Source organism: Camarhynchus parvulus, chromosome 1, assembly GCF_901933205.1.
Source record: "Camarhynchus parvulus chromosome 1, STF_HiC, whole genome shotgun sequence".
Taxonomy (NCBI): Eukaryota; Metazoa; Chordata; class Aves; order Passeriformes; family Thraupidae; genus Camarhynchus; species Camarhynchus parvulus.
In genome coordinates, this window is record NC_044571.1 from 94074871 (window position 1) to 94101732 (window position 26862).

Below are 26862 nucleotides of genomic sequence, written 5' to 3' on the forward strand. Positions count from 1 at the left end.
CCCCCGCGGGGTGACTTGGTCCGGCCCGCGACTCTCCCCGCCGGCCCGCCCGGATGGTGCCGCCCACGCTGGAGCTCGCCGCGCGCAGCGGGAAGATGGCGGCGCCCAGGGCGGCGTGGAACGGGCGGGACGAGCCTTGGAACCGGCTGGACGTGCCCTGGCCTGCGAACAGCGCCACGGTGCCGCTGGCGGCCCAGCACCCCGCAGGTCCCGGCGCGGTGCCGAGGGGTTGGGGGGTGTTTGAAGCCGCTCCCGGGTGTTTGCGGTGGGTGGTCTGTCGGTGGGAGCCGGAGCAGTGGCCGGAGCGGCGGCGGGCGCTGGTGCCGCTGCCCGGCGCTGAGGCGCTGCCCGGGTCTCGCCCGCAGTGAGGTTACTGTCGGCGCTGCGGCGGCGCTGCGACATCTCCGGGAAGCGGCTGTCGGGGCCGGGCCTGGCCGCCGAGGGACGCGTCCTGCACGCCGTGCTCTACGTGTACCATAGCCGGCTGCTCCGGCACCGGCCCTACCTGGCCTTGCAGCAGGTGAGCACCAACCCCGCCTGGCCAGCAGGGACCCGGCAGCTGGGTACTCCCGGCCCCCAGTCACCACTCCCCGAAAAGCCTTTCGAGTAGCACTTAGCGCCCGGAGCATCGTGCAAAAAAGTTTGTGAGCAGGTGCATTTTTGTTTTCTCATGGTTGAGCATTTTTGTTTTCACGTGGGTTTGTTTTCTCATGCATTCTTGTTTTCTCATGGGTTTCTTGGCCCTGTGCAGCAATTGCAACTTCAGTTTTCCTGCCCTGGTCTCCGATACTCATGCTGAGGCCTGAAATACGTATTATTCCATACCTTTGCATACATGAATAATACAGGGACGTCATTGCAATGATAGGAGGGAGGAATAATAATCCTATCCTACTTATTAGATATTTTCTGTTTTAAGATGAAAAGTGAACACCTTGCCAGTTTTCCAGGAAGGGGGTTGTCAGCATTTTCAAATAATTGTTTTGAAATGGAGCAGGAATAGCACTTACCTTCTTGATTTGTTTATGTGTTTTCCTTCTTGACATCCAGTAGTAAAGGCCCTTGTATACAGCAGGGAAAAATCATGCAGCAGCAATTAAACATGGCCTACTCCAGACCTTTACTTAATTTTATATTTAGAATGCAGAGTGATGAAGGGATGTTTTTCATCATTGTGCAGATACAGAAATGTCCCAGAACATCCCATCACACAAAGCTCCAGTGTGGTTTAATATAGTGACAGTTCTTAGACCAGTCTCTCAAAATGCCAGTCAAAGGAGTTTTCTTTTCTCCTAGGTAGAGCAATGTTTAAAGCGCCTATGGAAAATGAATCTGGTGGGCTGCCTGGAAACTCTGGTAGGACTGATTCCCAAGTAAGTGTCATGATCCCATGTCTTGTACTGTCCATTAACTCAGTCTGCAGAGCTAAAGGAAGAGGATGCTAGATTGTGACCAACTCTTCATCCTTGTATCACCACAGGAAAAATGCATCTAAAGCCCAGGCAGAGTGCTTGGTTCCCAGCCAGCCTATTCTGGAAACGGTGGCTTTGAAGGTATTGGGAGGCTGCAAGCTCATACTACGTCTACTGGATTGTTGCTGTAAAGCTTTTCTGTATCCTTTTTTCACCACAAAAACATTATCTTAGAGTTCACCAGTAGCACCTCATGAGACCAAACTGAGGTTTTGTGTAGGCCCTGTATTGCTGATGGACTCAACTGTGCAATTCATAGGTGCAACTTGAAGTTTCTTTGATAGCCAGAAACCTTCATTTCAAGTTATTATGTGGAAACCTCAGACTGTTTGGCTAGCAGCTGTTCTGGCCTTGAGCCAGAACAGTATCCAAACAAAGTTTGGATACTCATCTCCCAGATTATTCCAGGATATTGCCTTGTGAATTGCCCCTAGTTGGTGTGTTCAGCAAGTCTCATTACATGCTGTTTATTTTTTTAACCTTAACTGCTATAATCTTCAGCTTGTCTGTTAAACACCTCTGCTCGAAGGAATTCATACTCCTGAATACTGTGGCTTTGGGGCTCCTAAGCCGGCTCTGGTTTGTGTGTTCAAAAGTCTGTCTTGTTTGTGTCTGTCTGTTTGATGTGCCTGTCAGGGAGAAGGGCTTGTAATTAGGCCTTGCTGCTAAGGGAGCTTTATTCAGTTGGGAGTAGGAGAAGGGAGGTCCCTCCATGCCTTTGGACTGGATTTTAGAACCTGCAGAGTTGTACAAGTGGAGAGAGACTTCTTACACGCTCTTATGGAAGGCTTTATTCTTGGATCTTAGCAAACAATATGTACCTCTAATGAAATCACAGTGTTAGTGTCAGTTTGCAACAAACACCTGGTACTCTGTGCAGCAAGGAGTAAGTCTTGCCTCATGCTGAAATGGGAAGGCTGGGTTAAACATGTTCTATTATGCTACTGAGTTTTCTAGGGAAATTGGTTGTTCTGATTTTTCTCCGTCTGGGAGAATAACTGCTGTCTGTAGCTGAAGGAGTAACAACATTGCTAGAACAACTTTCTGTGGCACAAGAAATCTTCTAACTCCAGGAAACATAGAGCAGGCAATTGTATGGCACCAGGCCTGAGTTGGTGCAGGGTGCTTTTGTGAGAAGACCTCATGGCACCTTGGATGTGACCCAATAACCTGATGGGTCCCAAGTGTGGCACTCAGCAAAACTCTGTGGAAGTGGAGGGGCTTCTGATCAGGAATTTTCAAGTGACTCTTGCATTCTGATCTGGAACAGTTCCTTAAAGCTCAGACTTAAGTGAAGCAGGGTGATGGAGTGTAAAAAGGTAAATTTGTACTGAGGGGAAACAGGGAAAGGACCATTGAGCTGAAGGTAGTTGTTCAGTGAGCATCATGTTTTGCTAGAGGAGACTCCATTCCTTTTTGTCCTCTGTCTACAGGATCCAGTACAGGTGCGTATTGCAGACCCTCATGTCCTTGTACAGTGCCTTGTCAACAATGCTTCATCTGGTATCTGAAACCCAAAAGACCCCTTATATCAAGGGGTTTACCTTCCCTTCTGATGTTGGTGACTTCCTTGGAGTTAATGTATCTTCTGAAGCAAAGAAGCAAAAGGCTAAAATGCTTACAGCAAAAAAATCTACCAGCTGGATGAAGAAGTTCTTCCCAGCAATGCCAGAGGCAGTATCAAAGGTTGGGAAAAAGAGAAAATCTGAGACCTGTACAAGTGCTGTGAGAAACCGTAGCATCCTGTGCCCCGTGGACATTGGAGAGACAGTTGTGGTGCCCACAGCCAGGAGAGGTAAAGCTTTGTGCCACTGTAATGGTTTCTGACATTTCAGAGACTGACTGCAACTTCTGTCCCACAGGGCCAAGCACTTCTGCTACCTACAGTGTGGTTCTTGTACAAACTCCCTGTCCTTGGAAGAGAATGCTGCATGTGCCCTTGCCTTTATAAAGCGTGGATAATGTCAGTATCATGATTTTTGGGGGGGTGTTTCTTTTAATCAGGATACAGCCTTAAGAGAAGCGGGTAATGAATGCAGTATACAGGTCCTGAAAATAGTTATTTGTACTTTTCTGCTTTTGCATAGCTAAGAAGCTATGGGCACTGTCTGTAGCCCATACAAGAGCAGGTAAGGCTGTAGGAACAGGATGCAAGTATCCTGTGTTTGCTGGTTCTGAACTGTGCCCAAATCTTCCTCTGCAGCCAGGGCTATGGCCAGTGACTGCAGCCATCCATGTGTTTGTGTGAAGCTTTTATCCATTAAGTTCTCCTTTGCAGCCATCTGTAAACCTCTGCATGCTTTTCATTCCTTGCCAGCTGCAATGTAAAACTAGTGTACTCCCCTTGAGTTTGCCTGGAAATGTTGAGTACAGGTGTGAGCCTACTGAGAGTTCTGTGGTGTCTCTGTGCAAAGAAATAAAAGTATCTCAGTGTTGTAATGGGAACTCTCTTCTCTCTCTGTAGGGAAGCACCCAGAGTTTGATGTGAAAAGCTTGCTTAGGCCATCCAGACATCCCACACAAGAGGTTTGTATGGTATTGTTTTACATGTTAGGTTGGTTGTTTGGGTTTTTTGTACACAATAGTTGTTTTTTTTTTGTATTGTAAAGACTCTAACACTTGAAACACAATATCCCTGATTGAAAATGTCCCCTTTTCCTGCCTTATTTTTGCTTGTCTAGCAACTCGGGTTAGTGTGGAAGCTTTGCACAGAATATCAATCACTACTTATTTCTGCTTAGGAATTTGGGCATTTGTTGGTTTGTCAAGTGAAATGACCAGAGACCAAGTCAGCAGTAGAAAAAGAAATTCTAAATATCTGCCTCTTCTTTTTGTATTCCACAAAACAAGACTGCTCTTCCCTTTTCTCCTTAGAAAATAAGGAATGTTCTCACAACATTCTGTTTTCTGCTCCTTCCAGCAGAAAGGATCAGACACATCATCTTTTTAAAACACTATTTCTGTTACTGTTTGTTTCAGGGTCTGAGCATTGCATCAACACCTTTTCAAGCAAAGGCATCACCACTTTTGTCTCAGATAGTAAAATCACAGCACACTGGATCTCTTGTACAGATGGTCCAAACAGCTGCCTCATTTGGGGAGCTGTCAGAGGCACTCAGAAAAGCTATTCTGTGGTGCAAAACCAACAAATTCAAATCAGAAGCTTATTTTCTGCGTAACAAGTTGTTGAAAAGCAACCGGCTACACCATGTGGAGGCTCAAGGATGCAGGTAGTTTTGCATGGGTGTGGGATTTCTGAGTCTAACATTTGTATTTTAATATTACATATTTTGCTATAATATAGTGAAACACAGTGGTCTAAGCTATTCTTTTAAAACTCAGGATCACTAGTTCAGGTTACTGGGTGCTCTGACAATGGGCATTCTGTTTAGCTTCAGTCACTTGTGATTTAAAAAGGCTTTAAAAGGCTATCAAATGTACAGTACTTAGGAGGGAGGATGAAAATGCATCTTAAATCATCTGCATGTTTTATGGTAACAAATGTATGAGGCAAGGGTTGTGTTTATTCAGACTGCTTTGGCTAATATTGTACAAGGTGCTGTTCTGTTTCCTTGGTATGATAAGGAAAATGATAGAGATGGGTAATAATGAAATCTCTACAAACTCCAAATGAAGTGACACTTTGGTAGCTGATAAAGTTCTGTTTTGTAAACTTTGCTCCCTTTAAGCTTGAAGAAAAAGCTGCACTGTGTCAAAACATCTGTCTGTAAATACCTCCTGTACGGGTCACAACACATGCGCTGGCCAAGGCAGCACCTGCAGGCACGCTTCTGCCGAAGGAGGATCAGATCATCGGCACTCTTGAAGACAGCTCCCAAGACTGGTGGGCAAAAGCCTCCTGAGCTTTTTGGGGTGTGTGAGAAGAGTGCATCGCTCATCCTCCCAGCTTACCAAGATGGGTCTCCGAGTCAGGAAGAACATTCCAGCATTGATACAGGACATGTCAGACTAAGCACAACAGGGACCCCTAAGCAGCTGCTACTGGAAGGAAGCCCTGGCCTTGTGTGGAAAGAAGCTGCTGAGAACACAGATATTGATTCTATTTTTGCAGCAATAGGTGTCTGATCTTGGATTTGAAGGAGGAAATGAAAGTCATTTTAGTTTTTTGGGGTTTTTGTTTTTTTTTAAGTAAACCCCTCTGAACCCTAATGGTGTCTCAGTAACTCACATTGTGAATTCTGTTAAGAAAGTAACAACTATTTCGTTATGTTTTTGTAAACCAGCTTTTTTTAAATGGCTAATTTTTATATTTTTAAGGGTGTTCCAAATAACTGAATAGTCACCATCCTTTTACCTACCCTTGTCCAGGAACAGTGACTTTGTTACCCTTACTCAGTGTCCCCTCTCTATTGCCTGACCACATGTTAAGTGCTGTTGTCAAATCCACAGTGCAAACAGTTCCCATCCATGGCAGAAAGGCTGCAGCTGATCACTCACTGCTGCTTTGGACAAAAGACTTGCCAAAACCTTTCCAAGCCTTACACCCTTTCCTTCTGTGCTGCTTGTAGAGGGGACAGCCTTGATGTGCAGTATTTTTTCTGTTTCAGCATTTGTTATGCTTGTTCTGAAATAAGGAGTTAACTGAAGTTACCTCCCCATAGCTGTTCCAGAAGTAGGGAAAAGCACAGCTGTGGTCTGTATTATCTGCCTTGTATGAACTGATCAGTGTACATTTAGTTATGAAATGTGGGCACAAACTTATGTTTTATTCAAAAAGCATACACAGAGCAAAGAGCACAACTTTGTTAGTAGTTTGGGCTTAAGGTCTTTATACAGATAACCAAGATCCATTTTCAAGGCTTCCTGTCACAGGAACACCCAGTGACAACTGAAACAATTTTAGAGAATCAGGAATCATCAGCCCTTGAGCTATCTGATGCAACACAGGCCTACTTGAAACAGATTCCTGCCACTGCAGGAAATTTTAGAGGTCCTTTTCTCATTTCATCAAATGGTATAAAAATACCTAAGTATACCACATACAATCAGGTGACGTTTCAGCTGCTTGAATATTTCTTAGAAAAGGCTGGCAGACATCCCAGCAGTGACCTCCATCCTAAAAAGCCCTTCCAAACAACATGCATGATCTTCCTTCTTAGTGGGCAGCAGGTGCCCAAATAATGCCCCAGTGCAGCTTGTGCACAGATTCAAGACCCATAGTTTGCTTCATCAAAGGCCTTTCTGGCTCGTTTCAGTTCTTCATTCATAGTTAGGAGGTCTTTAACTCTGGCAAACTTCCGGGGGTCCTTGCGTATTAGAAAGACAATGTCCTCAACCTGCACCCGACCCTGCCGCCCGATGGACATGGCCTTGTGCGTCTGTTAGAGGGGAAAAAAAAGTCAGCAGTATTCCTTTGCCATGGTGCTTTTTTAAGGTCTCTATTCCACTTTAGTTCCTGTCATTTCATAATAAAAAAGTAAGCAATTGCAGGTTCTGGGCACCATCATCCTCATCACAAGAGAATTTCCCAGTAAACCATGGACTTACTCTGCTGTCACTTATACCCTGAACATAACCACTACATATAGATCACTTAATGGTATCAAAACGAAGGCCAGATTACACATAGGACACCCAGCCTGCAGAATGGCTGAAGAGTAGGCACGATTTGGAAGCAGTGTGAGGTAACTGTATCAGAGGACAGTGTAGGGCATTTTGATAAGTATAGGAAAGACCAGCATTTCAATAGAAAGGGGAATGTTTGGATACTTAGAAATGGTATCCAGGTCTGGAAGAGAAATGGCCTCAGGCCCAAGAATGCATTCCTTTTGTAGCACAGAGCTAAGTTCCCATCCATGTACAGACACTGGGCAAACACAAAAAGTTGACAGACTTTCAAATCTGAGCCATATTTTCTGTCAGCTGCACATACAGTGATGCCACAGTGAACCCCAAAGTCAGGTGGGTATTTCCCTTCCTACAATACTAATCTAAGTGGTACTTAAAGACTTCAGTGTTCTAAATCCACATGGAGCAAGGTGCATAAATTTTGCTTTAATCTTGGGAAAACAAAATCCAAGTTTATGTTTCTCCTAGTAATGCCATGAGTTTGGGGCCTGGGGTAATGCAGTATTTGAGTCAGAGGCATTAACCTTCAAAAAGCTAAAGTTCTGGTGAGGATGTTTTGACCATGCCATCTAGAGCTGACTTACCATTTCAGTGATAAACTCTATTACCAGGTCCTCAAGAATGTCCACTGATTCTGTGTAAGGGTTCTGGTCATCTCCGAATCCATACATCATGCACCTTACTGCACAAAGAAACACTCAGCATGAGGCTTTCATGCATTCAGTGCCGCATGCATCTAGTTAGAGCTCACCAGCCTGCATGTTCCTGCACCAGACGGCACTCTCATCTGTCAGGCAAGACAAATCTTGAGAAAACATACAGGAAATAAACAGAAGCCAACAAAAGCCCTCCTGTAGGGACAGGAACTGTACATACAGAAGAGCATGTCTGAGGACAGGCTCTGAATATTCATTTAGCCTGCAAAGCACTGCATAGTGACAGCGCAGCTAACTTTGGGCAAAGCTAGGTCCAGAGCATACGCTAGCAGTATTTTTGAGGGGGCATATTTCTGCAATTGCAGCCAAAGCACATTATGAAAGCCGCTGTTTTGCTAAAGAGAAGTAAGTTTTGGGACCCCATAGCTGTCAGCTCGTGGTTTCAGCTGAGTGATCCGGCCCGACTTACGCTCTTTGGAGAACAGCCGCTTCCTCCTGCCCTGCCCGCCGTCCAGGCCCCCGCCGGCGTCCTCCGCGTCCTCTTCGAACTACACGGGCACAGCGGAGGGGAGACCGCGGTCAGCGCCCGTCTGGCCCCGGCCCCTTCCCGTCGCTCCCCCGACCGTGGCTGGGGTGTGAATCCCCGGGAAGGGCTGCCCCTCCACCACTCACCGGCACATCCTCCTCCTCATCCGCCATGGCTGCCCGGCGGCCCGGAACAGCTTCTGTGGCCCGGCCCCGCCCCGCGGCGCCGCCGAGCCGCGCCGGGCGGGACGGGCGGAGTGGGCGGCGCTGCGGGGCCTGCCTGGGCGGAGGGCAGCGCCGTGGGGCCGCGGCGTAGGTCTGGTAGCCCTCCCCAAACCTAGATATGACATTCATTGTTGGATTGCCAGATCGGGATAGCGTGGTTTGAAAGTGAGCTCGGGAGGTGTCTGTTAACCCCTCTGCTCGAAAGAGGGTCAGCCACGAGGTCAGAAAGGGTGGCTTTTCACAGTCGGTTTCTTCGGTTGGCAGGGGTTTTCCTTCCCTTCAGCGAGGCACGCTTGCCCATGCTCACAAAATCATAGAATGTAAAAGAGTTGGAATAAAAGCCCTTAACGACTATGTAATCCCAACCCCCTTGCTGTGGACACGGACACCTCCCACGAGACCAGGTTGCCCAAGGTAAGTCCCTTCTTTCAGTTTGTACCCATTCCCCCTTGTCCTAAAACTACAGTTTCTGATGGGCCCCATCTGGCTTCTCTTTAGGCTCCCTTCACATACTGGAAGGTTGCTATGAGGTTTCCACCTTCTGGATAGCACCTGACTCTCTCAACTTGTCTTTGTAGGGGAGGTGCTCCAGTCCTGTTGTATTTCATACAGTTGCTGTCAGCCCCTTTGCTCCAGCCCTGCCCATGAGTATGTCCACTGTTCCCCCCCAGTTCGGTGCCCTAGGCACGTTTGATAGCAATGCACTTCCTCCAGATTACTCATAGAGATGTTACACTGGACACATTCCAGAATGCATCCTTGCTGTGTTCCACTTGTAACTGCCATGCAACTGGCATATGACCCATTGGCTTCTATGCTCTGAGCTCAATTGTTTAACCAGTTTTTACTGATCTACTAGTGCACCTGTCCAGACTGCAGCATTCTAATTTTGGACACTTGCAAAAATATTGCCTTTGTAGTGTCAGGATTGTGATGACACACCAGACCAGACACAAGACAGAGTAGAGGAAATAAATGGAGATTGTACTGCTGAAAGACCAGGGAAGATGCACAAGGTAAAATCCTTTTCCATGGAAGCTAATATTCAACATAATTTATGTAAACAGCTGTAGAATAGGCATAGCTTTACCACATAATGGCAGGAGCCTTAAGTAAAGCTTACACACTGCTAACAACTAAAGACAGTTGAATTTAAAACTGAAATGAGCTCTACTGTATCTGTATGCTGCCAGGTCCACCCACCACTCATCAGTGAGGAGGAAAGAAAGGGAGATCTTTTGTGTCCCTGGCCTGAGAAAGTGCAGCTCCTCACTTTGCAACTCAGCTGGTTCCTTAAGAACCTGGCAAAAAAAAGTCCAGTAGTGTGTCAAGACACCTGCTTTCCCAAAGCCTGTTTCCATAAAGGCACTTAAATCCAAGTTTTACTGTTTAGGGAGAGGACTTGATTTTATTTACCATTTTGTCACAGGGGCATTGTCATACTCAAGAATCAAACTGTAGTATTGGCTCCTGCAAATGGCTGACCAAAATACAGGAGTTATTCCAGTATCTGAAGCACTTCTGAATAAAACCAAGATGTGTCCAGAGATAAAACTGGTTCTTCTGGAGAAGATGGTACCTAATGTTCCATGCACACACATCCAGTTTGTTTGTACAAATGGATTAACAGGATGTATTTAATGCATTTAAGTGGTTAGTAAAAGACTTCCTAGCACTGTAAGGGGTTGTAATGAAATTTAAGGGGTTTTGTTCTTAGGAGGGACTTAAACCATAACTGCACTGTTTTTGCATATTCAGAGTTATTTTCAGAGGCTCTTCAGTCAAAGCTGAGGCCCTGAAAATTACAGCCTTGACGAGATCGATGTTTCTGGAAGATCCTAGCTTAAAGATTCTACAAAAAGGCCCTTCCTGAAGTGTTCACTTTCACCTGTTCCATCTGTATAGCTACTACTCCATTTCTAGGATCTGCATCTCTTGGGCTGTTTGCCCTGCAGCATTTTGGGATTAGAGATAAAATATTAACAGAATTACAGGTTTGATCACTAAGATGCAGAAGCTAGAGAGCCACATTTACTGCATTCATCACATGCTCCTGTTCCTATATGTATGCTGAAAACAGATCTTGTCTCATGTCTAGTGTGTTACAAGAAATTGCATAGTGAAAGAAAGTGGTATTTCTAGTCCTTTTGCACTGTCAGAGTGATTTAGAAAAGAACTTTTCTTTCTTGAGGTTTAAACACTTAATGCAAGTAACTGACAACTGCATAACCACACTTGGCCACATTAAGACCTGGCAAAGATTGAGTGCCAGGGTTTGACACAGGCACTTCATAGCTTCACACTCAGTTCTCCTGTACGAGTGCTGCTATTGATGGCTGTCCTTTTCCCAGTTCTGCCTTTTAACTGGACAGTTTCAAGTGCTCTTAGACAGACACAGCTGCTGAGGGAAGCAGTTCCCCTAAAGTGTACAGGACACATGTGTTGTGCTTCAGCTGCCAGGGTAGAGCTGATACAGATCATGGATGGTGTGCCTCAGATCTGGCATTTCATCCACGTGGAGCCACAGAAATTCATGCTGGATCTCAAAGCAGAAGGTAGGTGCAGCACTGACTCATGACAGTGTGCAGGATAGGGCTCCTCTAGATGTCAGTCTTTTATTCCACTCTGTTTCAAGCCAACACTCCTGGAAAAGCAGATCCCATAAAAGATGTGTTCTTTCCTTCATCCTTGTGGAACAGGGACAACTCAATGTCTGCAAGCAAGGCATGCTGTCCTGCTGCACCTACTGAACACAAGACACACAAGAGTTACAAAAGTAAAATATACAAGACATCAAACACACCTTCACAGATAACAGGTTGGCTATTTCCACTCTGCATGGCCTTAGAGCAGGTAGGTTGCACAGGGGTGCAACCTACCTGCTATCCTAACCCCAACCCCAGCTGAGAGAAGTAAATCTCTGTGTATCATACAGTTCAAATGGGCAATACAGTTTGCTTAATGTTAGGACTGTAGATTTTCTTCCCTAGATTAAATGCCTCTTTATTAACGATATTACTAGACTGTCTCTAGTATCCTAAATATAGCAGAGGTTAGGCATGGAGTAGTAGATTTTTGAACATTTCAGTGTAGGGAGAGGAAATGCTGTATTAAAACTTCCCTTCTCTATGGAGGTTACCTACTTTTTTTTCTCCTTAGCACAATCATGTAGGTTTTATGAAACAGTTTTATAATAATCTGGATTAATTCACCTTGCAAACTTCCTGAACAGATGAATCTAATAAAGAAAAAAATTAGCTTTATAAATACTAATTTATTCAAAAATACCATATAGTAACTTGGGTTATTTGCAACAAAAACCCCAGACCTCTGTTTTTGGTACCTTTTGTTCCTGATAAGCCGAGCACATCAGCAGGTCTTTTCAGCTGGCCTCTACAGTGGGCAGGTTTCCAGTAACATGGGCTACAAAACCCCTGAGCAAGTGAACCCCTGAGAACTCCACAGCACTGTGGAAACAGAGGCATAGATGTTCAGTGCCACATACTGATGTGTCTTGGAGTAATAAAGACAAACAGCCACTGGCTGTGCTCAGTTACACATCTCAGAGTACACCTTGGGAAAAGCCTGCACTTTGGCTCCGTAATCCAACAATTGCAGCTCTTACTGCTACCAGAGCTCCAAATAAAATGGAAAAGCCTGCTACCATGCAGCACAGGAATTGCTGCCCTGCTTTGATAAAGGCCAAAGGAAGAAGCACCCTTCAAAACAAACTTCACTCACTTGCAGAGAAGGGGGAAAGAAGGGACAGGACATTTCCCTGTCAGCAGCCCACCCTCTGTCCTTGGGGCACAGAGAGGTGCTGCCTCTAGACCATACAGATTTGTGTTAGGTATCTTGCCCTACTGAACTCATCACCAGAAACGCAACAGCAGCAGTGGAGAGGAACTTTACCTGACCAGGAACAGCTGAGGAAAGCATCCCTGTGTGTTGTCCTTTACAAACTCCTGGATCTCCAGTACATTCTTTAACAATAATCCCCTGGATGCTCGATCAATTTTTGTTAACACCATCTGCATGGATCCAGAAAGGGAGGATTCAGAGAAGAAAGTAAGATTATTTTGCTGTTAAGCTGGAACATCTGTAAGAGTCCTAGATTGCCTTACAAAGCAGTCTGAAAGCTCTGGTCATATTTAGGGGAAAAAATAGTCTAACACCGTTCACCAGAACTATGCCTGCATAAGGATGCACCTTTCCAAGCTGCTCAAGCTGAGTGCTGAAAAAAACCCCATATTTAATAAACCACATAAAAACCCCTCTTAAATCCCATTTGTCTCCCTCAACACATTATAAACCTATTTTACTGACAATACAGGTTACTGCTTAGGTAGGTCAACTTGCATAAGCTCAGGTGGACAGTACCTTTCTAGATTACCTGTACCTTATAACCAACCCAAGAATGAAGCATTACCTACCACATAAGGAATCCCAAACTCTTCCAGCATCTCTACTGCAATATGATCTGTTTTCTGGAGTCCAACTACACCATCAACTAATAGGAAAGTCCTCTTCAAGCTGCCAGAAATACAAGCAACAGTAATTGTCACCATTATTTCATGCCTGCTCTGCTGCTTCCAAATTCATAAGCAAAAACAAGTAAATGGGATCTGGGGATAGGAAGAGGTAAGAAAAGTCATGCATGGAAACTAAGGGTCAGCATGGAGCAGCACCTCAATCTTTCTTGCTCTTTTGACCTATCTGAGCATTAATGAGTGACAAGGCAGAAACTTCCAGGGAAATGATGTCAGAACTAATGGATGGAAGAAGCTACCCCTCTGCATTTTCTCCCCTCATTACATGATGCTGTACAGGGGTGTCAGTCTGGCTTTCCCTGTGCTGAGGTACAGGTAGGTCCCTTACTTGTGCCGTTCCTGCAGATAGGCCTCCACCATCTCAACAAAGTCCTGCGGGGCGCGATAGCCGTATCCTGGCATATCCACCAGAGTAAAGTACTTCCCTACTTTGAAGAAATTCATCTTCTTGGTGTGGCCCTGAAGAGAGGATTTGAGGCAAGATGAAGCACAGGGGTGGTTTCTAAAAAAGCTGCTTTAAGCGCTGTACTAGCAGGTGCTCTGCAAAATATCTCTATACCAGACTCCTGCCCCCACAGAATGCTTTAAACTGCCCAGTCTCCTACCTGTGTAGCAATCCTACATGGCTCTAATCACAAAATGTACTAAAAATACCTTTATGGGTCTCTAAGCTTGGTTCTTCTCAAAGGCCTTTACAGCACACCTGCTCAGGTAGTGCAGCTCCTTCACCTGCCTGAAGAGCTAGGCTGGGTTCCTTCTGCCTCTTCCTGGGCTAGAGCAAGGCCAGTGCTAGCCATGAGGATGACTACCAGAGCTGGCACTTTCTGTCATTTCAGGCTACTCAAGAGCTTGTTCCCTCCCACCCTTCTCAGCCCTATCCTCTGCACTGGTACCAGCTTACGACCCAAAGGGAGGGAAGTTAAAAACGTCACTCACCGGAGTTTTTGACACTCTAACTTCCACTTCTGGAGCCAGTGAAAACAAGGCCCGGATTAAAGATGATTTCCCTACATTGCTTCGGCCGATGAAACACACCTGCAGGGGGAGAGGCAGAGAAGGCACATCTACACCTGCCCACCTCTCGCTGCAGCCAGTCCTGGTCACTTCCCAGCCACGGACATGTCAGGCTGCCGAGCTGTACAACGGGTAACGACAACAAACGATTTGTTAAAAAGCAGCACTAAGTGCCCCACACATTGCGCAGCGCTCTGAGAGAGCTGCACAACCACTCCACCACCCCTTTACCCCCGCAGCTGAGCCCAGCCCGGGGTGGCCCGGGCGGGGGGAAGGCGCCGCCCCGGCACGGTCCCGGCCGAGGGGCGCGGGGGCAGCGCTCGCCTGACCTCGGGCAGGGCCGGCGGCGGGGCATGGTCCATGCGCACGGCGGAGCTCACATAGTCGATGGGGTGTCCGCGGTCGGACCTGAAGAGCGCCTCGGCGCGCTGCAGGGCGGGCAGCCCGGGCTGGAAGAGGCGGAACGGCGCCGTGTCGGTGCCGGGCGCCAGGTACCGCTCCAGCTTCTGCAGCGGGAACACGATCGCGGTGCGGCGGCTCCGCTCCAGCCGCAGCACCTGGGACAGGGCGGCCAGCGGCGGCGAGGCCCGGCCCGCAGCACCACTCGCCCGGGGCAGCAGCATCCCAGCAGCAGCAGCAGGCAGGACCCGGCCGGCCCCGGAAGGCGGCGGGCGGGACGGCGGGGTGGTGCCGCGGCTGCCCCTAGCGGGCCGGCGACTGTGAGGGCCCGGAACGGCGTGTGCCCCTCGTCGTCCGCATCCCCGCCCAAGAGCCGCCGGTGCTGCCCAGGCCCGGCGGTTTGTAGAATCACAGAATATGCTGAGTTGGAAGGGCACACAAGGATCATCAAGTCCAACTCCTGGCCCTGCGCAGCACCATCTCCAAATCACACCATGTGCCTGAGAGTTTTGTCCAAACACTTTCTGGACTCTGCCAGGCTTGGTGCTGTGACCACTTCCTTGGGGAGCCTGTTCCAGGGCCCAGTCACCCTGTGGATTAAGAACCTGTTCCTAATATCCAACCTAAACCTCCCCAGACACAGCTTCAGGCCATCACCTCGGGTCATGTCATTGGTCAGCACAGAGAAGAGGTCAGTGCCTGTGCCTCCTGTTCATGAGGAAATTCTAGACTGCGATGAGGTCTCCCTCAGTCTTCTCCAGGCTGAGCAGCCCAGGTGACCTCAGCTGCCCCTCATACAGCTTCCCCCTTCTCCATCCTCATTACCCTACTTTGGACACTCTCTAACAGCTTTATACCCTCCTTATGTTGTGACCAGAGCTATACACAATATTCCAGGTGAGGCTGCCCCAGCTCAGAGCAGAGCAGGACAATCCCCTCCCCTGCCCGGCTGTGATGCCGGACCTGATGCCCCCAGGACAGGGCTGGCCCTCCTGGCTCCAGGGCACTGCTGGCCCAAGTTCAACTTTCCATCAACCAGGACCCCCAGGTCCCTTTCCATGGTGCTGCTTTCCAACTCATTCCCCAGTCTGTCCATACAGATTGGTTGCCCCATCCGACAGAGGCTGGCACTTTACCTTGTTGAACATGATACAGTTGGGGATTGCCCAGTCCTTTTATTTATCGAGGTCTCTCTGCAGGACGTCTGGCTTTGATCGAGTCAACAGCTCCTCCCAGTTTTGTATCATCTTTTCAGCTCGGTATCTTCTTATGTCTGTTCTCAGGCCAAGTCCAGCCACACTGTCAAGCTGCTGAGGGCTCCATGTGCTGATGCCCTGTTTGGCCAGGGAGTAGGGCAAAGCAGCCCTGTCCTATAGCCTTACCCACCTCCCAGCTGCAGCCAGCAGTTTTCCAAGCACTCTTCTAATAAGTAAAAAAATTAAGTTGTTTCAGGGAAAAAAACAAACAAACAAAAACCCACCAACAAAATATTTTTTCAAGGACAACTATGTAGAGGTCAGTTTGATTTTGAATAAAATAAACTCAAAGCAACCATAAAACTGTTGTCACCTGTGTTCACACTATAGTAAGAAGACCCCTCAAGTTTTACTACTTAATTGATATGTATCAGAGTGCTGTTTTCCTATCAAAAAATACACATAAATCTTTTTACATTGTTCTCCTTCATGACTGCAGTTCATAGGGCTGTAAAACCACAGAAATAAATGTATGTCCTTGAAACATTTCAGCTTCAAAGTACTGCAATTTTAACACCATCAAATGAAAGTAAACTTCATCAGTATCTTCATAAAAGTAATACATGAAAATATCCTGATGTTCAACCTTACACCCAGGCCAGCCTGGACATCCTGTGAACATTGCCTTTCCTTTGAGACAGAGACTCCTTTTTCTTCTGTAGTCACAGCCCTCTGTTTAAAGCCCTGTAAGTCTGGATGGTTCCATTATTACAATGAATAGATTCAAGGCCAGGAAGGACCGTTAGAAGATAACAGAGGCTATATCCTACTTTCTTTGTATTGAGCTCAGTTACACAGCTATAGGGAGAGAACTTTGATCCCTTAAGAACAGGGCAGCCAATAACATACATGTTTCTCAGAGATGGCTTTGAATATTTAATAGTAAGACAAACTTCTACTGAAATCCATAAGCTGCTTCTCAAATTTATGATCAGTGAAAGTGCTTAAAAGTGAGAGGTTAATGGGGTAAACCTAGGGAAGAACCCCTGTATGCTACCTCAGTCCTGTAAATTAAGTCCTCTTGAAACCTGCTTTGTTTCACAGCAAGACAGAGGTCAAATGTGCATAGCTCAGGACAGATAGCAATCACTGGCTGCTACATGCATGCTTAGAAGAGTGCTCCCAATAAATCTACAGATGACTTTTATTTATACAGGACAGGCCTCTCTCCTGTCACTGCCTATGGCACAAATAGTTATAAATGCAGGAAAAAAAGGGCTGAACTTTCAAGAATTACTTCAGCAACACTTCTAATCCTTTTTTGGGGGGTACTAAAGCAACAATTTAATTGAATTGAAATCTGTGGTGAATCTATTAACAGAAAAAATCACTGGCCAGAGAGAGACATATTCATAACCACACCAGCAGGTAGATTTCCTCATTTCTGTGCCAAATTGTGACACATGAAGCAGAACAAGTGCTTTCAGCTACTTTTGCCTCAGAGTCCCACACCGCTCACAGCAGCAGGCAGCAGACTTGCCTGCTTCAAAGCACCCTGCAATAGTTACCCCTGCCAGGCACATGTTCTGCAGCACAGAGAAACTGATCAGCCCATTTAACATCACATCTGCAGGTGTGATGATGAGAACAGAGGTGCCCAGTACATTGGCCAGGGTCCCAGCCACTAATTAAGTCTTTTTTTAATGTGACTACATAGGTAAAAGGAACAAATTAAGGTGGTATAGGACCTTTTGAGTACTTCTGATTTTAGCAGAGAGCATCCATTAAAACCATATCTAAAACCTGGAGACTGGAACTGTACATTGCAGTGGAAGGTGTTGTTTTTTTCTTGGACCTAACTGCAGTCTAGGTTCTCTGGGGCAGATCGTATGGAGATGGAAGATGGCAGGTTACTATGGACAGAGCTGGTAAATTGCCAACATTTAAGCCTGCTTTGTATCTCCCCTGAAAGACTCTGCTTTTTATTGTGCATGTTATTGCCAAACATCAGGCATTTACACTGACATTGCCTATGGCTCATGTCTGTGGCAGCAGATGTCTCTTTTCAGTTGCTGGTTATGTAGTTCAAGTGTTAGGGAATTGCTACAAAAGTAATTTAGTCCACATTAAAAACTCTGACAATCATTCCTCTGAAGTTTGAAAGAGGGATCTATAACCATTGACACTGACCTAAATCCCAGACAATAGTCAAGAGCACAGAGCTGGAAGGACGTGGCAACCCCAGTTATCTTGTCTGGTCTGATCTTGTCTATCCCAGCATTGTGAGATAGGTCAAACCATCATTCCTTTCAGATATCTGTTGGAGAAGAGTAGCTGTGAGACCAGCTGGAGATGGAGTTTTGGGAGAGCAGCAAGGTTCATTTGGGACAGTTGGTTTAGGTCCTGTGAACCAAAACTAGCCGAGTTCTTGAGTTTCATTTCCCTCAAGAGAAACATGGACCAAATATTGTCACCAGGAAGCACGCTGGAAAGGACAGGGTAAACACACCAGCCTGCCTGCTTTCTTTCGTGACATTAACAGCACTACTGACTGTGTCTGAATCTGTGCTTCCCCTTAAAGTACATCTTATCTTCTTTTCACTTGGAAGGTGGTTTAGGAACTAGAGCTACTAGGATATGGAGTTTTAAAGGCCAAATTATTTGTATAAAATACTAAGAAGCTCTGCATTTTCCTCTATGCAAACTATGCAACTGGGGGCAGGGTGAAGTGTCTCTAGTCCCAAGAAGGGAATCAAGGCCACAGATGTCTCAAGGGCTGGATATTCTGAGACATTAACAAAAAATAGTTAAAAAATTAAAATACTCATTATACACATTAGTGGAAAACGCTTTTCAAAAGGTTCTATAGTAAAGAAATTAAAGAGAGTCATTATTATTCATGTGGCAGCTAACACTGCTAGCCACAGCTGAAGAGTTGTTTCCACTGGTTTTACAGAACTGAAATTCTCTTTTCAATATATGTGTTAAATTTGTTGGGCTTTTTTTTCTCCTGGACTCAAACTTATAACATCAGTATTGGAGAAAACTCAGTTAACATCTCTGAAAGTGTTGTGGTGTTGTGAGGGTCCCCAGGACAAGGTGAGAGATGAGAATTTAACTCCAAGTTCTCAGAAGGCTGATTTATTATTTTATGATACTATATTATATTAAAAGAAACTATATACTAAAACTATACTAAAGAGAGAGAAAGGAGACATCAGAAGGCTAGACAAGAATGATAATATAAACCTGTAACCCTCAGAGAGTCTGACACAGCTGGCTGTGATTGGTCATTAAGAAAACACAATTCACATGGAACCAATGAAAGACTCACCTACCACATTCCAAAGCACCAAAACACAAGGAGAAGCAATCATATAATTATTATTTACATTTTTCTCTGAGGCCTCTCAACTTCCCAGGAGAAGAAATCCTAGCAAAGGGATTTTTCAGAAAATATCACAGTGACACTGAAAGTTAAGTGTTTTGGGGTTTTTGACTGTTAAGTGAAAAGAAAAAGAACTTTTCAAGGTGAGTGCTGTTGCTTGCTTTGAGCAGGAGATGGAGAAGAAAGCACAGTTATAACATGGGTCTGACAAAAACCCTTGTAGCAGCAGACACAGCAGCAGCAGCACCACAAATCCAATCTTTGCAAAACTCTGCTTTCTCAGGGCCTGAATCACTAATGACTGCTAGGAGCTTGCTCTGAAATGTCCAGGATGGCAGCTAAAACTAGAATTTGTTATGGGGGGTGCAGGGGGAGGCTAAGTCACTCTCCTGGAGGTGTGATGTACATCCAGAGCCAGAAACAATATAAAGGATAACAGGATGTCATGGTGACTGTGAGCTATGAATTCAACTAAAACAGGGTCTCAGAACACAGAAGCCTGCTGAGCTGAAACAGAAACAATCTAACAGCAAAGGACACTTGAAACCAGCTCCAGGGCTGTGCTTGGATCCACTGCCTGGGACACAGCAGTGGCCTTCTTGAAACAATACTACTGCCATGCTGCCTGGCTCCAGTTTGAGTGTCAGACTGAGAGTTTGGGATTTGAAAACCAAAAACCTCCCAGCAGTCCCCCCCCTGATAAATCACCCACGGATAACCTTTCCACTGTCCACAGTCATGCAGTAAGTTTCTGTGCTGCGGACAGACTGTAATCCAGAGACTCAAATCCCAAAAGGCTAATTAAAGAAATACCAACATGATTTTCCAGCTATCACTTTGAATATCAGGTATGAGCAAAAAGCCCCAGACCCAAAACCATTAGGCCTTTCCCCGAAATAACCAGACTAGGTTGCCTCCCACACTGCAAGGAATTCTCCCCATTTATCAGGAGTTTTCCTGCCTTGGTTTCTAAAATGACCCTACATTCTCCAGGTGCCTGGATCTGTTGCTCCTGATTAAACCCCCAGTGATTAGGACCCTAAAATCTTCTGATTTTCATGACTTGGACCCTTATTTCATGCTGCCTCTGCCAGGTAGTTCTGAACTACCTTACCCACAGACTGTATGGTTGAAACTATGGTATGTCTCACACCACAGGGATCTGTCTACATGTGATCTTTGCATCTTGGACCTGCCTTGAAACATGAGTAATAGTTGTTGCACTTCACTGCTAAACCACATGGCTCTAAAGCAGAAGCTGTGTTGAGGAATTTTTTCCAAGAGATTTTGCTTTTAATATGCTGAGCATACTTAAAGTGGTTAACTAAAAATATCCTTCCCCTAATTCAATGATAAAATTCTTATTTGAGTGTTGAACATTTTATGTTATTTGAAATAGGTGTTTGCTTGAAATACACAGAGTTGTTAGGTTGGAAGCTGAGCTTTATCTGAACTATACAAATATGTTGTGTAAATCAAAGATAGATTGTAGAGAAATGTGAAGATAATAATCTTGAACATTCATGATAGTTAAGACTGGTAAACCTAGGAGCTTAAATATTACTTTAATATTAATAGAAAGAGTGGCCAGGCCATAGATTGGGTGCTGGTGTGTGTCCAGAGCAGGGCAGCAAAGCTGTTGAAGGCTCTGGAGAGTAAGTTCTGTGGGGCTGAGGAAGCTGGAGTTGTTTAGCTTGGAGAAGAAAACACTTGGGGGTGACCTTATCACTCTTAGTGTGTGAAAGGAGGTTGTAGCCAGGTGGGGATTGGCCTCTTCTCCAGGGCAACAAGCCACAGGACAAGAGGACATAGCTTCAAGCTGTGCCAGGGGAGGTTCAGACTGGACATCACGAAGAATTTCTTACAGAAAGGGTGATTAGACATTGAATTGGACTGTCCAGGAAGGTGGTGGAGTCACTGTCCCTGGAGGTGTTGAAGAAACCGCTGGACATGGCAGTCAGTGCCATGGTGTAGCTGACGTGGTGGTGATCAGTCACAGGTTGGACTCGATGATATTGGGGGTCTTTTCCAACCTAATTGTTTCAATGATTGTGTGCTATGAACTGTAACAGCCATATTACAACAGGGACTATGAGGCTGATCCAAATCCCCACTGACACTGATGTAGGAGGATGTGAAGATGATCATGTAGCAACCGCTTGGTAATGGAACAGAGAGCCAGTAAAGAGTGAGAAGATCCCAGACCCTAATATTGCTGTGGGTGTCATGTGAGGGACAGGGAATCAGATTGTAAGGGTATAATTGCTCAGGAGTGTCTTTGTTCCTGGTCCCTCTTTTGAGGTCCCTAGCTTGAGCTGCCAGATGTCATAATTGATCTGTGCCAATAATCCTGCCAAATGGAGATGAGAGCCTTGTGTTAAAAATTTTGTTAACAGCAAGATCCAAGCAAAACATGAAAAATCACACTGATCAGGCTTTGTGCAAGTTCCGCTGTAGACTTTGTTGTCCCACAGTAACACTGGGGACAGTGGGCCGGAAGGCCACCGAGTAGAGACTGAATACAAATACCACTTCCTCACTGCTAATCAATTCTCATCAGAGAAAGGGTCATGCTAGGAAGAAGAACCAGATCTTTGTAGCTGCGCTGTGGGCTCTCAGGAGCAGGGGAAGAACAGTGGCTCTGGCTTCAGGATCACTGCAGGAATGCTGGGAAGCTCACAGCAAGCTGGACAGTGCAAGAAAGCCTTCTCATCCACAAAAGCAAGAGCTACTTTGAAAGTTGTCAGGAAGAGCATTTGCACCATTGTCTTTCTCACCATTGCTGCAGTCATAGGAGCTACAGGTACTTATGATGGTATTTGGCACCATCTCTCTGTTAAGGGTAGGGGAGGAAAAGGTAGGGTGTCAGAATGATATGTACTCAACTCTGCTTTGGGAAAGAAAAGCCTGGTAGAAGGGATTTTTACAAGTTGCTGAAGGGACTTTTTGATGGAAAAAACAATAATCTGGAAATTAAAACAGATTTTTTCAGTTGTCAACCAATAATGTGCTGAACTTGGGCTTTTCAATGCTTTGTTGAAAACTGATAATGATTTTCTTGGAGTATAATATTTTTCATGATAATTAAAAAATTTATTACAAACATAATTGATGCGAGGTTTTATGATCAGTATGATCACCCTGTCAAGCTCTACTCTTAGGTATTAGTGACTTGTGCTGACAAGTGAGGTATCATGAGATTTTATGACACAAGGTTCAGAATGAAAGTTTCAGTAAGACTTAGAAGACCAAATTCCAAAAATATGGGATCTGAGAATGCAGCTATAATCCTTTCCCTCCTTGATCTACATTAATTATGCAAATTCCTGGTTCTTTTTCTAGTTTGCTTTTGTTAGCCCAGGTGGAACAGGTCACAATGTGATCTTGAGTCTCTTGAGGATCTCTGCATCTAGCAGCAAACAGGAATGGGTTTTCTCTCCAGTGAAATGCCCTGGACTCCTCAACTATTTAATCTGTCACCACTATAATCCAGGAAATTGGTTACTAGAAGCTTTGGAGCATCAGGGCAGAAATTGTCATCTGTGCTTGACTCCATTAAAAGGACAGCTTATGTCCAGAACAAAAGTGGGGTAGATGTTTTCACACTTTGATTCTGCTGTGCGGGGCAGTGATGTTGAGGGAAAAGACCACCTGAGAGATTTTCTCCTCGCACACAGCTTTCAGACTGTCACTAAAACCATTACTCAGCCAAAGGAAAGAGCAACCCATTTTCCACCAGTAACACAGAGAACTGAGAGATCAGTGGTTTACTGTCCCAAAGTTTAATGGCCACCAACTAAAAGAGGAAATGAGTGAAGTGATAAAGAGAGGTTTGTTTGGACTACAGCTATGGGTATTATTCCTATAAACCCATGAATTGCAAAGTTTCATTCACATACATTGTGAAATCTAGGGATTGCTTGCTTTTAACTTCAGCAGAAGCCAGAGGACACAAAAGTCCCATTCCCTCAGCTACTCTTCTTCACACTGGATGACAACCTGCTCCTCAGACTCTTCTTTTCTCTCAGTCTCACAAGGGCCTCACAAAAGAGGCTGCCTTTGTACGTGTAGGCAGCACTAATGCACCTATAAGAAAACCCTGAGACATGAGGCAAAATCCTTCCCTCCTACACAAAGCTCCACCAGTGTTATGTGCACCTGTGTAATGCCTGAGAGGTGTAGACAAGGCCTTTGCCCAGAGTGTTGGATTTCACATGAATGCAGAAGTAAAAGTTGCTTACTTTGTGGGCAGCAACAGTTTGAGAGAAAAGTCACTGTCATGTGGCCAGATGCAACAGTCATATTCCTGTATTTCAGGTCCCGCGAGCAAGCCACTGGAGGATTTGCTCACACAAGCACAGCCTTTGGATGCGGAACTGCTGAAGACAATGGGCAGGGGTAGGGTCCTCCTCCAGTATCCAGTCTTATCCACTGAGATGATCCTCAGTGGGAAATTTGTATTGCAGGGGCTGGCCGTGACAGGCCACTGGCTCCATAATCCACAGCTGTAGGAAGAGATGACAGACAATGTGCAGATGAGCACAGCCATGGCCTCACGCTTGTTTGTAGCACTGCAGGCATTTCCCTGTGATGTCCAGACTGCAACTCCTCGGCTCCTTCTCACACATTCTCTTTTTTTCTCCTCAGGGAACAACTCCTCAGTCTTAGTGATGACTGTAGGTAACAGCTCAGTTCTCACCTGCTCTCCCAAAGGAAATATAACTATGCTAAGATGGACAATAACCCCCAAGGCTGGAGGCTTGTGCACCTTGGTATACAGGGTTGATAAGAACAAGACACACAGAACAACCTGCAGTGACAACATAAACTGGACATTCAGACCAGGTCAGCCTCCTGCCCTTGAGATACGGCAAGTGGGAATAGCCCAGGAGGGAAATTACAGCTGCGAAGCAGCATCAACAGAAGGGAATTTCCACACAAGGTACCACCTGACCGTGCTGGGTAAGGAATGTGCAAAAGTGGAGCTGGTTTTTTATTTGACTAATGAAAGTAGGAAGCTATTTGGTATTGTCAGGGTAGTGAGCCACTGGAACAGTGATTGTCCAGAGAAGCTGTAGACATCCCAGTCAGTGTTAAAGGCCAGGTTGGGTGAGACTTGAAGCAACCCAGTCTTGTGGAAGGTGTCCCTTTGCATGGCAGGGTGGTTGGAACTAGAGGATCTTGAAGGTCCCTTCCAACCTAAGCCATTCTGTGATTCTGTGATTCTTGCTGGGAAAAACTAATGCACTTCATTGGGAGTATCTCTGTGTCTCCTTTCTCCTTATTTCCTATAACTCTTCTCCCTTCTGCTGCTCCCTTTTTCCACTGTCTAGTTAGAAATGACAGGTGTGAAGCAATTTCCCATATACACACAAAGGATATGAATGGCTGTGATGAGGCTCAACTGGATGGGGGAGAGTTGGGCAGAAGGGAAAAAGACAGCTGTTCTTTGTCTCGTGTTTTGGGCCCATGTTGCGGGATGGGATGGGATGGGATGGGATGGGATGGGATGGGATGGGATGGGATGGGATGGGATGGGATGGGATGGGATGGGATGGGATGGCATGGGATGGCATGGGATGGCATGGGATGGCATGGGATGGCATGGGATGGGATGACAGCCCCAGCCTTATTCTCCTCTTTTCACCGGGTTCAGCTCGGGTTCATTTGGGGCGGAGGACAAGAACAGCCCAGCCCAGCCGTGCCAAACTAACTCCATGCATGTTGCCTTGCTGGTGCTTTGCAGCCTCCCCGAGGCTGAGCCTGTCCTGTGATGAGCAGGGCAGCCCCGTGTGCGAGGCAGCAGCGGGGAAGCCGCCAGCTCAGCTCTCCTGGGTCCCAGAGGGCAGCTCCACTGCAGAGGAGAAGTGCCACAACAATGGGACAGTGACTGTTCTCAGCAAGTTCACAGCATGTAGCACCAATGTCACCAATGTGACCACCTGCATGGTGTCCCACCCAGCTGGGAACTGGAGCCAGTCCACACCCTGCTGTCCCTCAGGTGAGCTTCCCTTTGTGCTTTCAGTGTTGAGAGCCCTGTTCAGCCCTCTGTTCATGCAGCAAGCAAACACGAGTGGCCCTGGCAGGATTGCAGCATGAAATGTGGCAGCTGAGTTTCCAGTAAGAAATTTGCTGGGAGGCGGAAGGATAAACATAGGTACTGTCAGAACTGTAAAACCCTTTGTGAAGTTGTAGGAAAGATGGATGCAGTGGATTTGCCATCCACCTCCAGGGATGAATGGAAAGATGGGATTAATTCAGAAGGTCATGAAACACAAATGTGTCAATGGTACGATCACCCGGAATATGTATTGTAATTCAGTGGTGCCATTACATGTTGCTAATTGTTTGGTTACACATGGGTTGTGACAGGAAGACTGAAAGCCAGTTTACAGCTCTCAAAGCTGGGCTGGTAGGTGAAGGCTTTAGAGGCTGAAGCTTAAGATGTGGCTGGGAAGTTGCGTGCAGCCATGAAATACTCATCTGGAAGAGAATGAGAGCTGAGATTTGCTGGGATGCACATGCAAAGCCTGCAGCAGTGCTGTGGGCAGGAGTGGCTATACAGTGGAAGACAAGCTTCCTCCATCAAGGACTTGGGGGGATGTTGTTTCTTCCCAGTTGTGTGTCTGGCACTGTATTCGAGCTGTCTTAGGTCATCCTCTGAAGTAGAGCACACAGAGAGTATTGTCCATCCTGACAGAGGCACAAGGGAAACAGGGTCTGTAAGATGTACCTAAAAGAGCATCTGTTTCTCCTTAGAGAAGATTGGATTATTTCTTCCCTGTGTCATCAGCCTTATCAGCCTTATGAGTCTCCTGTTCTTGCTGGCTGTTTTTGAGCTCTACCTCTTCTTTAATAGGTATGTATGGGACACAATACGCATAAACCCCTTTGGCCAGTCCAGAGGAGCTTAGAAGGACTTCTGGTACTAATTATATGGCATGCACGGTCACCTCAGTCTGTCCCAAACCCATCAGTCCTGCACGTGTTCATGGAGTTTTGTCCAAGGACTGGAACAGCTCAGTTGAGGCAGACAGGGAGGGAGGGAAGTCCGCACCTGGCTCTTCCTGCTGCCATAAATCATTCAGAAGAAAAAATACAAAGGGAATGGTTAGGGGTTTTCCACCTGATGGAGGGATCTGAATAAATATTGCCAGGCTATGAAGATTAAAGAAGCAGCAAAATACCCATCTGAGCTCAGAGACAGTCTTTTGGCCTCTTTTTTGCTAGGCAAAGAAAGCCAGGGAAGGCAGCATCAGTATAGAAAGGCAGAAGGTATTGCATGAGAGCTGAACAGGTCTGCTGCTGTTGTAACTGCTGGGGATTCCTGGCAGCTTGGCTGATTAATCTGTCTAAGCTGGCCTCTGGCAGAAGGTGCAGTTGCTGCCCCGAATTCCTCTGCAAACACCACAGAGACAGAACTAACTGCTGTCTTTGAGTCATACTTTAGCTGCACTCTGTGCCAGGGCTCTTGGCACCTCTCCTTTGGGTGCTAGCTGGAGCAAGGCCAGCTCTGGTCATGCTCATGTGAGACCACAGACATGAAGCCTTATGGTATTGGGTTTCTGTAACAAATAAAAGGGAGGAATTCTGTTTTTAAACTCCTAGAAACCAAAACTGCATTCCAACAACAGCCTTGTCCTCACATTTACAGTGTTGGTACTTTGTTTCCTAGGACAATGTTAAACTGGTGCAAATCAAGGCAGCTCCCACCAGCAGAGGTGTCTGGGCTTGAGCAAAGATGAAAGAAAGTGCTGTTAAATGTCAGTGATATGGCCTGCAGCAAGAACTCAGCAAGAACCAGAGCTCTCAGAAGAAGGAAGCAAACATCTACAGTGCAGCCAATGT

General features: G+C 46.0%; 4 protein-coding genes across 7 annotated transcripts; 2 read left to right on the forward strand and 2 right to left on the reverse strand.

The window, feature by feature from the left end:
• The first annotated feature begins 38 nt into the window (after positions 1-38).
• NEPRO (nucleolus and neural progenitor protein) lies at positions 39-7381 on the forward strand. The gene is made up of 9 exons (XM_030956239.1): positions 39-207; positions 366-520; positions 1297-1373; positions 1481-1612; positions 1974-2051; positions 2906-3267; positions 3937-3998; positions 4452-4702; positions 5162-7381. Exons 1-9 carry the CDS (start codon positions 54-56, stop codon positions 5556-5558), a joined length of 1668 nt encoding a protein of 555 aa, XP_030812099.1. The 5' UTR covers positions 39-53; the 3' UTR covers positions 5559-7381.
• TAF13 (TATA-box binding protein associated factor 13) lies at positions 6171-8458 on the reverse strand. Its single transcript, XM_030956252.1, has 4 exons — positions 8390-8458; positions 8187-8265; positions 7646-7743; positions 6171-6811 (listed from the first exon to the last, which is right to left on the reverse strand). Exons 1-4 carry the CDS (start codon positions 8414-8416, stop codon positions 6641-6643), a joined length of 375 nt encoding a protein of 124 aa, XP_030812112.1. The 5' UTR covers positions 8417-8458; the 3' UTR covers positions 6171-6640.
• A 1988-nt stretch (positions 8459-10446) lies between these two features.
• GTPBP8 (GTP binding protein 8 (putative)) lies at positions 10447-14686 on the reverse strand. 4 transcript variants are annotated; one of them, XM_030948038.1, is made up of 7 exons: positions 14412-14686; positions 13954-14052; positions 13346-13476; positions 12901-13000; positions 12380-12498; positions 11811-11934; positions 10447-11213 (listed from the first exon to the last, which is right to left on the reverse strand). In XM_030948038.1, exons 1-6 carry the CDS (start codon positions 14652-14654, stop codon positions 11850-11852), a joined length of 777 nt encoding a protein of 258 aa, XP_030803898.1. In that variant the 5' UTR covers positions 14655-14686; the 3' UTR covers positions 10447-11213; positions 11811-11849. The 4 variants fall into 4 exon arrangements, with proteins under 4 accessions (XP_030803898.1, XP_030803880.1, XP_030803869.1 ...); XM_030948020.1 differs by having other exon boundaries at positions 10447-11210; positions 14361-14686; XM_030948009.1 differs by having other exon boundaries at positions 14361-14686.
• A 6992-nt stretch (positions 14687-21678) lies between these two features.
• On the forward strand, positions 21679-25899 carry LOC115903287 (cell surface glycoprotein CD200 receptor 1-B-like). The gene is made up of 5 exons (XM_030947637.1): positions 21679-21817; positions 23332-23412; positions 23662-23976; positions 24761-25015; positions 25874-25899. Exons 1-5 carry the CDS (start codon positions 21679-21681, stop codon positions 25897-25899), a joined length of 816 nt encoding a protein of 271 aa, XP_030803497.1.
• Positions 25900-26862: the final 963 nt, after the last annotated feature.

Excerpts from the sequence above, each read along its gene's own strand:
- NEPRO (XM_030956239.1), top strand. The coding sequence starts at position 54 with ATGGTGCCGCCCACGCTGGAGCTCGCCGCGCGCAGCGGGAAGATGGCG. Across the intron at positions 2,052-2,905 it reads GGGCTCCTAAGCCGGCTCTG|GATCCAGTACAGGTGCGTAT; the intron begins GTTTGTGTGTTC and ends CTCTGTCTACAG. Across the intron at positions 4,703-5,161 it reads GTGGAGGCTCAAGGATGCAG|CTTGAAGAAAAAGCTGCACT; the intron begins GTAGTTTTGCAT and ends GCTCCCTTTAAG.
- TAF13 (XM_030956252.1), bottom strand. The coding sequence starts at position 8,416 with ATGGCGGATGAGGAGGAGGATGTGCCG. Across the intron at positions 8,266-8,389 it reads ATGAGGAGGAGGATGTGCCG|TTCGAAGAGGACGCGGAGGA; the intron begins GTGAGTGGTGGA and ends GTGCCCGTGTAG. Across the intron at positions 6,812-7,645 it reads TAGAGTTTATCACTGAAATG|ACGCACAAGGCCATGTCCAT; the intron begins GTAAGTCAGCTC and ends CCCCTCTAACAG.
- GTPBP8 (XM_030948020.1), bottom strand. The coding sequence starts at position 14,654 with ATGCTGCTGCCCCGGGCGAGTGGTGCTGCGGGCCGGGCCTCGCCGCCG. Across the intron at positions 12,499-12,900 it reads AGTTTGGGATTCCTTATGTG|ATGGTGTTAACAAAAATTGA; the intron begins GTAGGTAATGCT and ends GGATCCATGCAG. Across the intron at positions 11,935-12,379 it reads CCTCAGCTGTTCCTGGTCAG|TGCTGTGGAGTTCTCAGGGG; the intron begins GTAAAGTTCCTC and ends CTGTTTCCACAG.
- LOC115903287 (XM_030947637.1), top strand. The coding sequence starts at position 21,679 with ATGCTGGGAAGCTCACAGCAAGCTGGACAGTGCAAGAAAGCCTTCTCA. Across the intron at positions 23,977-24,760 it reads GTACCACCTGACCGTGCTGG|CCTCCCCGAGGCTGAGCCTG; the intron begins GTAAGGAATGTG and ends GGTGCTTTGCAG. Across the intron at positions 25,016-25,873 it reads CACACCCTGCTGTCCCTCAG|GTATGTATGGGACACAATAC; the intron begins GTGAGCTTCCCT and ends CTTCTTTAATAG.